The 15,511-nt window shown below is 43.4% G+C and overlaps 1 protein-coding gene across 3 annotated transcripts in view; it reads right to left on the bottom strand.

The window, feature by feature from the left end:
• FGF13 (fibroblast growth factor 13) overlaps positions 1-15,511 on the bottom strand; it is a 499,700-nt gene that overhangs the window by 225,239 nt on the left and 258,950 nt on the right. For 2 of the 3 annotated variants that reach the window (XM_020971767.2, XM_020971770.2), the window contains exon 3: positions 1,996-2,163. The exons of the other annotated variant lie outside the window; for it this stretch is intronic. In XM_020971767.2, the coding sequence (XP_020827426.1) occupies positions 1,996-2,163 (168 nt within the window). The remainder of the gene's footprint in view (positions 1-1,995; positions 2,164-15,511) is intronic. 3 annotated transcript variants of the gene reach the window in all.

The following is a 15,511-nucleotide window of genomic DNA, read 5'->3' as shown; positions in this document are numbered from 1 at the left end:
GGGTCTTATTCTTTTGCCAAACAATTCATAGAAAGAGGGAAAGAGAGCTGGCTTGGCAATTGCAGATACTTTTGCAGGAAAGAGAGGCTGAGAGAAACCCTCAGTACAAACTTTCAATCTGGCTATTAATGGGAAGCCATGACTGGTACCCCAACACTCAACCATAAATATGTACAACCCCATTGCTCATGTGGTTGAAATGAAATCTTAAGAAATAGTAAAGACCAACGGATCTTTGAAAGGATACAAATTGTTGTCCTTTCTTCTAAGGACTATATATTAGGAAAGCTTTCATAATGAAATAATATATCATATATAAATGACAAAGCCTTAGGAAACTGGCAAGGATACCTCAGGAAACTTGCATATTGCCAGAGCAGGAGTAAGGGACAGGATGCTATTGAATTCAAGTATACAACTTGTTAATTAGAAAACCAGTTTATAACAGGGTTACTGCTTAATTACTTTCTTTTTAATGAACCTCCCCACCCCAATGCCTCCCCCCCACCAGGCCAGCTTGTGTGTGTTGGCTTTCAGAACTAGAGATGGCAACCCAATGACTTCCCAGTCAATATGGAAAAAAGAAATGCCCATAGTTATACCTCCTTCCTTATAGCAGCATCATAAGGCAAATGTTAGGTAGTAAAAAGAATCTCAATTATGTGGCCAGACCACTAGTGGAGAACATAAACTAATGCACGAACCATTCATGTATTCAAAGATACAGTGACAGCCAATGGACATAGAACTTTTGGTGAGAAGTCAATGCAAGTAACCTATTCTAACATTTGAAACTCGATTCAAGAAAAAGAAGAAAAAAGGAAGGGAAGGAGGGTAGCTGGTGGTAAGACAGCATTCCCTTAAGATGTTAGTTTCCATCCTCAGAACTAGAGATGGCAACCCAATGACTCCCCAGTCAACATGGAAAAAAGAAAATGCACCTTGTTATACCTCCTTCCTTATAGCAGCATCATAAGGCAAATGTTAGGCACTAAAAAAGAATTTCAATTATGTGACCAGACCACTAGTGGAGGATATAAACTTAACACATGAACCACTCATGCAATCAAAGATACAGTGGCAGCCAATGGACGTGGAACTTTTGTCTCCTCCCATATTATCAACCTAGAAAGTGCATGCATAGCATATCTTTCATTAAAGTTAACATCAAGGCCACTTCCAATTGCATATCTGTTAGGTTACATGATGTCACTCCCCCTCAAGTTGAGCTTGGGATGCTGAAATGGATATAGATGGACAATGTTTATTGTGGTTTCTTTGTAAAGTCATTCAAAATATGTGAATGAGTGCTTTAAGAGAAAATTGGATGTTATGAAGTAGATTGACCATTTAAAGTATTGACTATTTCATTCAAGTCTCAATTTAATTCATGGCAAGAAGAATTGTACAAACCTGTACTTTAAGCTGAAAAGGAAAACATTCTATATGTCATTTCCTAAAGGCATGCATTTCATTTCCCCAAATGTGACTGGCCGTGCATTACATAGACTGTCTTTTGACACTCCCCACTGCCACAAAAAGCAGAGGAGAGTTGGAAAATGTTGAGCAATCGTTGCATTCTTGTTTAAGGGCCATCTAGGGGCTGATTGCCACTTTGGGAATGCAAGGGGATGGAACCAGCATGGGGCTGATGGTGGCTAACGTAGCAAAGCAACTTTAGCAGCCAAAAAGGGACAGCATAATGATGGGGGGTAGAGGGAACCTGAAAACCTGTTTTTTTGGGGAAAGCAGCAGTACAATCTCACCAGTGGCAGTTGGCAATGATCGGTATTGTACAGTGTCCCAAGGGAGACTGTATAACACTGTCACAGGCAAGCAGAGGCAGCATGGAGTGTGCTTGGCCTCCTGTGTCAGAGATACGGGGCTGACACAGGCCCAAAAGAAACCACACAGCACACCGCACATTAGAAACGAATGAGAAAGAAAGAAGAGCAAGAGAAAACAAACAAAAACACCGATCCGGCGTGCACAAACCTTCCGGCTCTGTGTTCTCTTTGAGGTGCACTTGCTTCAGTGGGCAGCAGAAGATTTCGTGACACTTAGCACGAAAGGGGGACTCTTTTTTCTTTAATTCCGCTGATTGGATGGAATCTTGCCGTAACATAATGTATTCCTGTGTGCCAGGGGTAGCGTCATCCAGCGCTGCGGTCACCACATAACAAAATGAACTCAAGTTAGAGCTTCTCAAAAGTAGCCATCAACTTCTATCAACCCTATTCCCGTGGAAGAAAATCAAATAACATTTCTAAGAGTCCAAAAAGAAAATCAACTGGGTTCATGAACTTTTTCTAAAGTGACTCGGTTGAAAATCTTGCTGCCTAGAGAAGAACTACTTGGCAATTCATGCTGTTATTGCAGATTCGATGAAAATATTATCATATTATGCTGTGCCAAGAAGCAGGGCTGACTGTAAAAACATACCATGTCGATGCTATATGTATTAAATGAAGGTTCAGCATAGACATGCTAGGTAGAACTGGCTAAAGGCCATCAATTATCAGCAAATTAGGGGAATGTGCCCGTGATTACATGTCTGTTCTCAACCCACTGGTTTAACTCTTGGCTGCTGGCCCAGATGAAGGACTACCAGCACATCCAAAACACTGCTTGCTGAGCCTGACAAAGTGACCAATTGGACTTGGGTTTACTCTTTGGCTGTCAAAGGGAATGGAGGGTTATCTCAAATATCTTAATGTGCTAAAGCTTCTAAATTCCAAAACTGGCATTTAAATAAAGTTGCCATTGGGTTAAAAACAGAAGTATCAATCAAGGCACAGTGCACTTATTTCTTGATAGCTACCGGGCATTTTGTTTTATCAAATGGGTCAATGATATACCCACTCTCCTCCCCTTCCCCCTTACATCTCCTTCTGTCTCCATACACACATATATTTAGCATTCACATCTTGTAACGTTCACATATTCTCTCTCCCTACTGAATAAAGAGCCACACCATTATGGCATTCTTGTGCTTGCTAACCACCCACCCACCAAAGTCATTACCAGTTTGACCTTTATTGGAAAAAAAAACACAAAAACAAAACCAAAAAACGAACAGAGGACTGACCACATTATTGAATGATTCTATTTCATTCTCTCTGCAATTAGGCCGTTCCATTTTCCCTGTGAGTCAGTGTCTCTGTATCTATGATTAATGAGCTGTTGACTCACAGTACACCCCCAAATGTCTAAACTCCACATGGATTCCTAGGGAGAGATACCAATGGCAAACTTGTTAACGGTAAGAATAACTATGAAGTGTAATCAAGAACAGCCTGAGGTTTGAATGCCAGAGAACTGGATATTCCCATGATTGGCAATGACATTTTGGGACTGGGTGAAAGATCATAGAGTAGAATCTTAATGAGTTTCATGGACTTTCTTTCACTTTAGGAAAAAGTGGGATACAAAAGAAAAATCACTTGTGCATGAGTATTATGAGTTTGGAACGAGTCGTTGATAGATTACCCCCATTCAGAATTGTTGTCTTCTTTATGAGTCATTAAATTATGCTGGAAGGTGATGAATATTTTAGTCAATTTCACCAGCAGTAATCAAAAATATTATGTTGCCCCAGCACGGTAGCTTGATTCAGCAGAGAGTTTCTTTCATCTCCTAGGAATATGATGATGATGATAACATCTCAGGGCTCCATTTGTGGATATAGTTCTTTGTTGGAAACCTTCCAAAGCATGTGGAATTATTTACCATTATAAACATATTTATGATAATACGGACACCAAATTTTAGCATAATAGCTCAAAAGAGAATTGGGTTTTGCCCCTCCAAAATATCCTAGGAAATCTTCCAAATTTTGAAAGATGAATCATCCATAAAGGATGACCACTACTATATTCCATTTGAGGGCCCCATTTAGCTAACCACATATTGCCATATTGCTAACAAAAGATAAGATGGAAGGGCAATGAAGAAGGGACAGGTTTGGATAATGCAAGGGGAATTTGTTCTCTTGAAATTTCTGAAAAGTATCAGAAATCTGTTCTCCCCTCTTGTTTTATGGCTGCAATAATGACATCATAAATGGACATTTTTCAAAATTAATGCCTGACTGAAGGAAAGAGCTTTGGCTGCATCACTAGTCAGCTGCTTCTCCAGCTAGTCATCAATCCCCAGAAAAGCCCTAGGCCGCCATCATTTGGGCTTAATTAGATACAGTTGGTTATCTGAAACATACCACTGTATTATAGTGAAACGGATGTTATGACTGATCCAAGAGCCAAGACAAAAATATATTATGACTGAGGAAGCAAAGAGGTCACTGAAATCTAAGGCAGCTGCTTCCCACAAAGCTTCCCCTTTCTTGTTTTTCATTTTCCCCCCTTCATATTGAATTCAGCTAGTGCCAAAGGTGTCTCACTTCTTTAATGAGGGCTTTAACGAGTCATCTGTTTGAGCAGTAAGCATGGACTTGGGAGATTGCCTTGGGAATTTGGGAGTTAATGGCTAAGCTTTGTGGCTTTGGCTGGGCCTCCATTAGAACTACTTGTCGATTGCAACCTCCAAGTCCATCAAACCAGTGGCTTGGTATGGCATCCGCAGAGCGATGGAATGAATTGCTGACTCTTCACCCAGTTGTTTTAGTAACATGGAGAGACAGTTGCACTGCCATATAGGAAATCACAGAATGAGAGGTTACAATGAAGGATGAGGAAGAGTTCAGAAAAATATATTCATTCCTAAGTTTTCCAATGTCAACGAGGTGTCTTCATGGGCATGCTATAGACAGCAGAAGCAAAGGGGAGTTGTACCCTGGTGAGAAAGAGAGTGTACGTTCTTATTCTCAAGAAAAGGGAAATAGACCACATTGCTTAGTGGTTCAGGAAGGGAAACAGAGACTGCTGGAAAAGAAATCCACCTCTTGCAACAGGGTTGGAAAAAGGGTTTTCCTCTCGTTGCCTCATCACCATATTTCCTGTCTCCTTCTACTTCAATTTCACTTCTTTTCTCTTCTCCAACTTCTGGCACAAACCCCAAGAAGGTGCCTAGGAAGTTGTCAGATAGTGGGTCGACCTCGTAAAACAAACAAAAGAAATCTGTCCCTCTCCAAAACCCAGGCACCTAGGAAAGGAAGGCTGAAAACACAAGTACATGCAGAAACATAGACACGGTGAGGGGTGGTGCTAGGAGCGGGTCATAGATTAAGGATGGAGGCATCCTGTCTCCTCCTACACAAACTTTGGGTGAGGCAGAAGGAAAGCAAGAAGAAGTGGTCTGTCCCAACCACAGTGGAAAGATGAAAATCCAGTTAGCAAAACAGAGAGCAGACAGAAAGGGTATTTCCATTGGATATAATGTCTAGTCAAAGAAGGAGAGCAATAACTATGTCCAGTGGGAAAAGAGGTCACCAAAGGGGAGGGCCAAACCAGCAAACCAGAAAAATAAGAAGAAAAGGGAATCGAAAAACAGGGTGTAAGATTCACTCTGAAGCCTGAAGGATTTTCAGTCTTCTGGCTAGGTTAAGCAAGCTAGACCTGTTCACCCAATACCTGATGGGCCATTGCAGGTGTTCTCCCTGTCCACCACACCCTTTAGAATGGGCAGGAGCTGTATTATCACCTGCAGCTGCAAAAGATACTCCCCACTGGCCCCTGGTCACCCAGGCAATATGCTGCTGAGAGGTAGTGTTGGGCCTCACAAATGGAATGTTCCCAGGATTGGGCAAACCAGGGACCCCTTTCTTCTGAATGACTGGGGCTCCATCCCCAATTGTCCACTTGGGTGAACCAATGTGGACTTGGGAGAAGCTGTTCATTCACCTCCAGGTCTGGGGAGAGAGGCTTCTGGGAGATGAGGAATCCCAGGAAACTTGTTTGTCCGGGTCTATTTGTGGGCAGCAGGAAACAATGGCTTTAGCAGATTGTGAAGTGGAGATACTGTTGATGAAGACTGGCTGCAGTCTAAGTTAATGGTTCAGGACTTTGGCTCCTGCCTAAAAGGGTAGCCTCCATCAAACAAGAGGAAGAAATAAGGCCCATGGAGCCTCCTGTGCATTTTTCCATTTCTTGTCTCTTCTGTCTTGATTCTGACATCTTTTTCCTCTGCCACTGGCAATACTGTATTTAGCCATAGTTTAGTGGAAGCAAGAGGTTACCCTAACCTAACCTTACCTAACCTAACAAGGTAAGGGGTATCCACATAGACACTTCTTCCCATATAAACAGGTCAGCAGTGAGCTTCACTCTCCAGAGCAAGAGAGAAAACATAACTATTGATTTCCAGTACTGAAGACAGCCAACAGGGCATGTGAAGGAAAGCAGAGTTATTCCTCAGGGTTACATGTGGCCCAGTCCAGGCTCACCTTTGAGAGAGGGAGCCAGCCCACCTAACTCAAAGGCTAGACCCAGCATCAGGAAGACACACACACACACACACACACACTCACTCTCTCACACACACAGACAGACAGACAGACACACACACACACACACACAAATACCCCATACTCTAACAGAACTATCATAAAAAACAAATATTGCAAGGGGAGGGAGCGGGACACAGGACTTTGTGATTACTACATAATATAGGCATTGCCTTCACAATGATGGCTAAAGTCTCCCTGTACATGAAATCTTCCTGATACTCCCAACCAATGGTGATCTAGCCTCTTTTTTCTGAAATCCCATCATACTGCTTAGCTCTTGTTGTTTTCACATTCTAATTTCAATTAGGTTTCTTTGTAAACCTTTTTTCCCCACCCACCTCTACCCCAACCATGCCCCCCCAACTAGGTGGTAGGCACCACATGGGTCAGAACACTGTTTTATTATTTCTAACAACACAGAGCTTTGTGCATAGCAAGCTATGGGAGGGCTGGGGTGAAGAGTGTGACATTAGAAGAACATGGTGGAGGGGGTACACTTCTCTGGTCTTATTAGTACTGATGGAGCTAACCACATTCCAGATTATAAGCGACCAGGATTATGGAGAGAATTACTTGGAAAACCATCCAAAAGAAGATCAGTTCAAGAAACTGGCATGTTTAGCTTGGAGCAAAGAAGACTCAGGAGACATGAGAGTTATCTTCAACTATTTAAAGGTCGGCCATGTGAAAGAGGAATTAGATTTGCTTGGTCTTCTTTTTTTCTTTAATTTGGCTCCAGATTGCAGATCCAGAAGCCATGTGGGAAAGATACAGTGAGGCAAGTTTCAACTAGATGTAATAAAAAAAAAAACCACTACCAACATCTTAATAATAAGAGTGATCCCATGTGAAATGGGTCAGCTACTTAGCTTGGCATCTAAAGCTCATCATAACTTGGCTCCTTCCTACCCTTACTCTTCTCCACTGACTCTATGATGTGTCTACACTGGCATATTTGTATTCCCTTGAATACAACACCATATCTCCTCTCTCTGGGTCTTCAAGATTCAACTCAAATACCACTTACTACAGGAAGCATTTCTCAGTCCTCCTAATTGCTGACACCTTTCATCTACTCTGTATATGTGTTATAAATATCTAGTTGTTTACATGCTGTTTCCCCAGTTTAATCATAAGCTCCTTGAGGGCAAGGACTATGTTATGACATTTCTTTGTATGACTGGCATGCAGTAAGTCCTTAATAAATGCTTACTATCTTGTGAGGTAAGTGGGCTTCCCCTTTCTCCAGGCCAAAGGTGTGATGACCATTTGGCCAGGATGTAGAAGGGATTTCCATTTGGATACAGGTTGCAATGGATGGTTGGAGAGGTCCAGTGGTATGGTAGGACCAACTCAAAACAGCTCAAGAGAAAGCCAATTGTTAAAGTTTTAGTGTGAGCATACACACCTTGGAGATCAGCAAACACTAAAAATCAGGCCTTGTTTTTGTTATTGCTGAAACTCATGAAAGTGACAGAGGAAAGTTTTCATGATGTAGATGAAACTGAAAAGTATGTCATGCATACATATTTTTTGGAGAGCCTGATGTTAAACAATTACCAGAGCACTCTTGCTGAGGTCCCTTCCAAATCGGTGATTCTATAACTAGAATTCAGTTAAAACATTAATCTCTAATGAAACCTTTAATAGAAAATTGGTGGAAAGATGTTCAATATAATTTACCTTTTAAATCCATATGGAAATGTTTTATAGAAGACAAAGCCACCCTATTAAGCAGCATTTAAAAGTAAAACAAGCACGGAAGATCCATTCCTACTATCACAGTGAAGATTTCTAGGAAGCAGCTAAGTGGCTGCAAATCTGACATGTCAGTGACAGCATCCATTTCAAATGCCTGATAAGAGAGGGAACTGACAATTCTAAGAAGCTTTAAAATTCCCAAAGCATTTTCTGCCCATTATTTCATTTGAGCCTCCCAAACCTCTGCACCTTGGGTGCTGCAGACTTGATAATCTCCCATTAGCATCTGAGAAAACGTAGGCTCAGAAAGATGAAGTGACTTGCCCAGGGGTGCACAGATGCTGTCTGCGGGGGGGACTGAACTCAGATCTCCATGCCTCCTTAGTCCAGCACTCTGGATCCTCACAGGAGGCATACATGGTGGAATGCAGCAAAGGGTGTTCTGAAATGCAAAAGTACTAGAACACTGGGCTCAGAGTTAGGACAATTGGAATCAGCCTCAGACACTCCCTTAGCTGTTGGACACTGGGCAAGTGACTTTGCCTCTGTCTGCCTCAGTTTCCTCATCCATAAAATGGGGGTAATGAGAGCACCCACCTCCCAGGGTTGCTGTAAGGATCAAATGAGATAATATTTGTAAAGCGATTAGCACGGTGCCTGGCACACAGGAAGTGCTATAGAAATGCTAGTTGTTGTTGTTATAATTATTATTATGAATTAGTGGTGGATCCTTGTTCATGTGACTTGCATTCTCTGCCCCTCAGTTTCTTGTTAACTGGGGACCATAATTAAATCAGAGAACTTGAGCTGAAAAGGACGTTAGAGGCCTGCTAGTCCCGACGTTCTTCTCCTTTTAAAGGAGACTAAAGTGAGTGCCAGAGCAGGGGTGTCCCTTGGCTGGCACAGCCTAGACTTCAGGTGTTTGACTCCAGGCCCAGGACTCTTGAAACGGTACCACTACTATAGGGCTGGTATGTAGCAAATGAGCTAATGGTTTCCCATGAGATTAGCTTCACCCCCAGCTCCAACTAGCACCTTTTACTTTATTCAAAGACAGAAATCCAACTAGAAACAGGATAGGAAACTACCAATACAAAGGCTCATGACCTCAGCAACATCAGCTCAGTGCCGGGGCCCTGGAACGTCCAAATGAAGTGTTTGTTCACTGCCTTTGAGCCCCAGGGCTGCTAAGCCAGGCCTGTTCTTCTCACGAGACACAACCCTTTTCTCGCTATTAAAGTAACTTCACAAAGATGACTCACCACCCTTAATTAATGATAAATGATACTCAGGTGTAATGAGCTTCCCATCTCTGAGGTAACAAGAAGGTAGCTACTGCTAAGACAATAGGGCCAGGCCAGTAGATGCCACAGCCAGAGCAATCATCCAGTCTTGGAAAATAGTTGGAACACGGGGAAGACAGAAAATTAACGCAGGCATTATCTCAGACAAAGCAAAGGATGAAGGACATTACAGAATTCACTCCTCCATGCCTAGGAGTGCTGTGAAGGATAGAAAACTAAATCTACTTTAGCATACGCTGGTAGCGGACCCACATCTTTCTCTCTCTAGCCACTGCCTGAGATACAGGGCAAGAACACACCAGTTCAGGCTTCCTAATGGCTTCCAGGAAAGGACAGCCACACAAGTGCAAAGACTGTGCCAACTACCCCCGAACAATCATTAAAAAATATGCAGCTGAGTGTTGAGGGATTCACTTCACTGAGTAACACCAGGCAGCCAGTTGGGAGGTTATAATACCACAGAGACAGCCTGCGAAGTCCCTGAAAGTCTTGGTTGGGAGATCTGGAAGTGACTTCAGATACTGCCTAGGCCAATTCTGCCAACACATAGTGAATGGAAAGCAGTGGCCTAAAGCCAGGCAATTCCTAAGAGTGAGAGGCCCATTCAAAGCCAGGCCTTCTGTCCTCCAAGCCAGGGGACTCCCACCTCCACCTCTTGGATTTCTACCTTTCTTTCACCCCTAGCATCCAAAAGGTCTTGTGGAACCTTCCTTCCTTCTACTTTACCTGGCCTCCACCCTCACTAGGCCCTTAATGCCTCATATCGAGATGACTTCGAAAAGTCTTTTCTGCAGAACCACCTTAATCCTAGGGCCTTCCCTCTGCACATGGCTTCTTTGTACACTGGTCTTCATGTTGTCTCCCCATTAGGTTGTGAGCTCCTCCAGGGCAGGGCCTGTCTTCTGCCCTTCTTTCCATTCCCAGTGCTCAGCACAGTGCCTGGCACAGAGTAGGCACTTAAGAAATGCTTGCTGACTGACTGAGTATTGATTACTCAGCCTTCAGACTGGTTTCTATGTCTCCACTCTCCAATCTGTTTCAAATATACCACATCAGGCGATGTTTCCAAAGGAGCAGCTAGGTGGCGCTGCAGTGCAGAGAGCCCTGGGCCTGGAGTCAGGAAGACTGACCTTCCTGAGGTCAAAACCAGCCTGACATTGACTAGCTGTGTGACCCTGGGCAAGTCACTTCACCCTGTTTGCCTTAGCTTTGTCATCTGTGAAATGAACTGGAGAAGGAAAGGGCAAACACTACAGTGTCTGGGCCAAGAACACTCCAAATAGGGTCAGGAAGAGACAGCCACGACTGAAACAAGCAAACCACAGCAAACAACACCTTCCTAAAGCATGACTTTCAGCTTGACACTGGCCTGCACTCGTAACAGGAAAAACCATTAACTCTTGAGAAGATATTCGAATAGCTTTGATCCACTGTTCCAGTCCTTTCCCTATCAGCTCTAGACCAATAGGTGTCTCTATTTTCCCTTCAAAGCTCCACTAGCTTTAGGCACTGTGCAATGTGGCAGTATTGCTTCTTCTAACTAGTATGTCTTGCCTAAAATATCCCTCCCCAGAAATCCAAATGCAACTTGTGCTCCAAGGCCCCCTTCAATTCCTTCTGCTGCCTTAAGCTTTCTGAGCCTCTGAGAACCCACAGCAACCTTGCTCTCACCTAAGCTCATAGTCAGTGCTGTACTGACCTGGCCCAGGGGAGACATCTAAGCAATGTGGAACAAAGGAAAGAATGAGTGAGCAAATGAATGGATGGACATAGCACTTTCATAGTCACCTCAAGGTGGCATGGGAGAGCAGGGATAGTACTGGAGATAAGAAAGAGTACTGACTTTGGGGTCAAAAAATATGAGTTTATTTTCTGCCACTTGGTCACTATGTTTCCTTGGCGAAGTCTCCAAGTCTCTCTGAGCAACTAGAATATAGTGGAAGAAGTCAGAAAGAGCTGGGTTCAAATGCTGCCTCAGACGGTTTATTGTGTGACTCTGGGAACCTCTCAGCCTGAGCTGTCTTATCTGTAAAATGGGGACAATAATAGCACCTTCTACTCAGGGTGGTTGTGAGGATGAAATGAGGCAACATGTAATGTGGAAACCTTAAAGCATTTTTAAAATGTGGGGTATTATTATTGTTTTGGGGATTCTTTTGACCCTGGCCTGTGATTTCATTGGTATCAAGAACTGCCATTCAGGAAACTCCCCTCACCAAAGGAATTCTGCATTTACCCTGCAACTCATAGTCTTCTCGACCCCAAAGCCAGTTCTCTAGCCTCTCGGCCACACTTATTAATTATCTGTAAAACGGAGATCCGAGTGACGGTGCTCCCTGCCTCAGAACTGTGTGCAGGGGATGGGCCTGCTGTGCCCAGGTGGACCTCAGTAATGCTCACCAGGCCAAGGCTCTCTGCATATCAGGAGATAATGGAGATAAGAGAAATACCATTGAAATGTCAGCTCCTGTTATTATTATGATTTTGATTCTATCTTAAGAGAAAAGTTCAGGTAGCTAGGCGCAGCACGTTTCTGACAAGTGGTATGGGCTCTCTCCATCCCTGCAGCTTGGTAAGCAAATTGGGGCAAAGTGACCCAGGAGGAAACATTGTTTTCTATTGATTTCATTCCTGCTCATTGGGTGGAATCTCCCTGTTTACTTTAAGTATTTTGCTCATCAAAACAGCAGACGTTTTCCTAAGCACATTCATTACAGCATGGGCAAGGAGGGAGGGGGTGACTTGCATATTGGGGACACAGTTCAGAGGGGGCGGGGTCTCACTTCTGGCCACAGTGTTCCAGAAATGATGCTATTACTCATCATCAATGATTCCTTGCCCTCTTACCAGCTTGACTCCACTGTGACTGCTTTTTCATGAAATTTTCCTTCTTGACCTGAACGTAATTAATGATCTCAACAGCATCTTTGTAGCAAGCTAAAGCAATGATTTCCAAATTGATTCCCTTGGGTCAGGCTGCTCCGACCTGGGCCAGGGGCAACAGACAGACAGACAGGCAGGCAACAGCGATCTCTCCGAGTTTTATTACCACTCTTAATATAGCTTTAGTCAGCTCCAATGACATCATAGCAACTCAGAGAAACATCTTGAAAACTTACTCAACCTTTAATCGTGAACTTCCCTTGGTCTCCTTGCAAACTAAGTTGCTAGTTCTTCCTCTATCAGTCTTTTCTTTTTTTTTTTAGGTCACCACATCTCAAGGCACCAGGGTTGATTCTGCAGCACACTCACCAAACTTCTCAAGGAACAGTCCACCCTCTTCCCTATACTTCTTTATTTCCCTATACTTCTTCGTGAATGTATGAGACCAAAATGTTCCAGAGGAGCTGTCCACTAGCACCCTCTCCTTCCTGCTATCTCAGTTTTTATTTCCTGTCCAGAAAAAGATTCCAGTTTCAAACCAGGTGGACCAGAGAGAGCTGGGAAGCAAAAAATCTCCAAGAGGCCTGGTATTCCAAAAGAGTTGGGAGCTAGAATAATTGGATCTAAGGTCACTGGGAACGTGCCTACACCTTGGGTGCACCTGTTCTAGTCTCAGCAATAGCTACAGGAAAAGAATATCAGAGCCTATCTATATCACACATTCTTAAGCTGGGGTCTAAAAATGTTTGGTAACTGCATTTTTATGTAATGATTTTCCTTTGTAATCCTACATATTTTATTTTATGCATTAAAAGATATTATTCTGAGAAGGGGTCCATAGGCTTCACCAGACTGACAAAAGAGGCCATGATACAAAAAAAGCTAAGAACCCCCACTATAGACCAACCTTCTAATTTGAAAAAGGAGGAAACTGAGGCCAAGAGAAAGGAAGGGTTTTGTTCAAGGTCACATAATTGAACATTAGAAGACAAATACGAACCCAAGTCTCCTGACTCCCAGTCAACTGGGCTGCTTCAGGCAAATTCAACTAGAGAACACTCCACATAGTATCCCAAAACAATGAAAGACTGATGCCCTAGAGCCTTACTCACTTCTTCTCTTCAAACCAGCCAGTTTGTCTTCCTCTGTGTTCCTTCTTTCCTTTCTTTCAATAGTCAATCACAAAACATACCCGAGCTCTTCATAAGGAAGTTATTTTTATTTAATTTCAGCATTTTAGTAGTTGATAAGGAAGTGCAGATCATTTTCTTACAGGAAGCTGCCTCAAAGTGGGGCTGGGGGCAGGGGAAGAGGAGGAGGAGAGGCTGACAGGTAACATCCAATCCTTTCAGAAAAATCAGCAATGTGGGTATTTCCCCCAAAATAGCCCAAAGAGGTCAGAATGCACCAACAAAGAAAAAGCCCTACAAAAGGAGAGAATATTGAAAATGCTCCTAAAACATTTTCAAGGGAGGCAGTGATGCAGAGTGGTTAGAATTCTAGACATGGAGTCAAGAAGAGCTGATTTCTAATCCAGCCTCTGTCACTTACTAGTTGTGAGGCGCTGGGCAAGCTAATTGACATCTTTGAGCCTCGGCTGTCTCCTCTGAAAAATGGGGATAATAATATGGTCATTGTCAGAACTGAAGGAAATACTGTACATCATCTTTGTAAAACCTTGACAAACTATACAAGTGTGAGGCATTATTGGCATCATCGTTACTGTCATCCTCAATGATACTTGGACCAGGCTTGTAATTTCATCATGTGATCTGGTGAGGAACTTCCTTCCTGATGCTAAGCAGTACCTTCTCTGGTCGACAGATTTAGAGAGGTAATTGGAGAACTGCCCTAAAAGGGGCAGCTAGGTGGCACAGTGGATAGAGCACCAGCCCTGGAATCAGGAGAACGTGAGTTCAAATTCGGCCTCAGAAACATAACACTTACTAGCTGTGTGACTCTGGGCAAGTCACTTAACCCCAATTGCCGAGAGAGAGAGAGAGAGAGAGAGAGGGGGGGGGGAGAACTGGCCTAAAGTCCTACAGCCAGTATGTAACAGACTGGATTTGAACCTGGTTCTTCCTAATGCCAGGACCAGCTCTCTCATCCACTTCACTATGTTGTCTGTCATCCTATCATCACTGTCATCTCATTCTTCTAATCTCAATTATTAGAATAATGTTACTGTCATCGTTTGTTAAAATCAGAAAACCATGCAGTATAATAGAAGGGTCACTAACTCTGAAGTCAAAAGATTTGGGTTCAAATCCCAACTCTGGAAACTTACTTGGACAATCCACTGGCCCTTCCTGGGCTTCTTCCACCCCTCGATCTGGGATCCTGGGTCCCCTTACCTCCCTGGGCCTCAGTTTCCCCCGTGGTTAGTGAGGGCATTGGACAAGATGGCCCCTGAGGTCTCTCCCAGCTCTCAATCTCAGCTTTTCTGATGCTACAAAATGATGACAACTCCTTCTTCCTTAAAACAATCCTCTAAGGTAGAGACTGTCAAGTGATCTCCCCATTTTACCGATGGGAAAACCAAAGCTCAGAGTAGGAAGTAATCAGCAGAGGCAGCTGGTAGGTCAGCGGTTAGAGTGATGGGCCTGCAGTCAGGAAGATCCAAGTTCAAATGTGGCCTTAGACACTTACTAGCTGGGACCTCAGGCAAGCCAATTAACCTCTGTTTGCCTCGGTTTCCTTATCTGTAAAATGGGGCTAATAATAGCACTTACCTTGCAGGGCTGTTGTGAAGATCAAGTGAGATATATTTGTAAATTGCTTAGCATAGTGCCTGGCACATAGTAGGTACTTTTATAAATGCTTCTTCCCAGGGTTGCACAACTGATAAGTGGCGGATCTGGGACTCAAGACCAAGTCTCCAGGCCTTCTGATGATGATGATGATGATGATGATGATTGCTGCTGCTAATACTAGTGGAGAACCACGAATCCTCAGTGACATTTCTAAAGCCCTTTAATATTGACAGAGCACTGTCATTATACCAAGGGCAGGAAGTATAGATATTATCACCTCCCTCCTACCCCACCTCCACATTTTACTTAGAATGAAACTGGAACTGGGGGGGGGGGGACTGAAGTTGCCCATCCACTGGCCCAAACCTAGAATGGGAGCCAAGACTCCAACTTGGGTCTCTCCTTATGCTAAGACCTTCAAGGTTCATTCCACTACACAACCCTAAAAGCAAGGCCCCCTTGCATCC

This window comes from Phascolarctos cinereus, unplaced genomic scaffold (assembly GCF_003287225.1).
Source record: "Phascolarctos cinereus isolate Bilbo 61053 unplaced genomic scaffold, phaCin_HiC Scaffold_8;HRSCAF=390, whole genome shotgun sequence".
Classification (NCBI taxonomy): domain Eukaryota; kingdom Metazoa; phylum Chordata; class Mammalia; order Diprotodontia; family Phascolarctidae; genus Phascolarctos; species Phascolarctos cinereus.
Note: the sequence above shows the minus strand (reverse complement) of the source record. Positions and strands in the feature narration are given on the sequence as shown.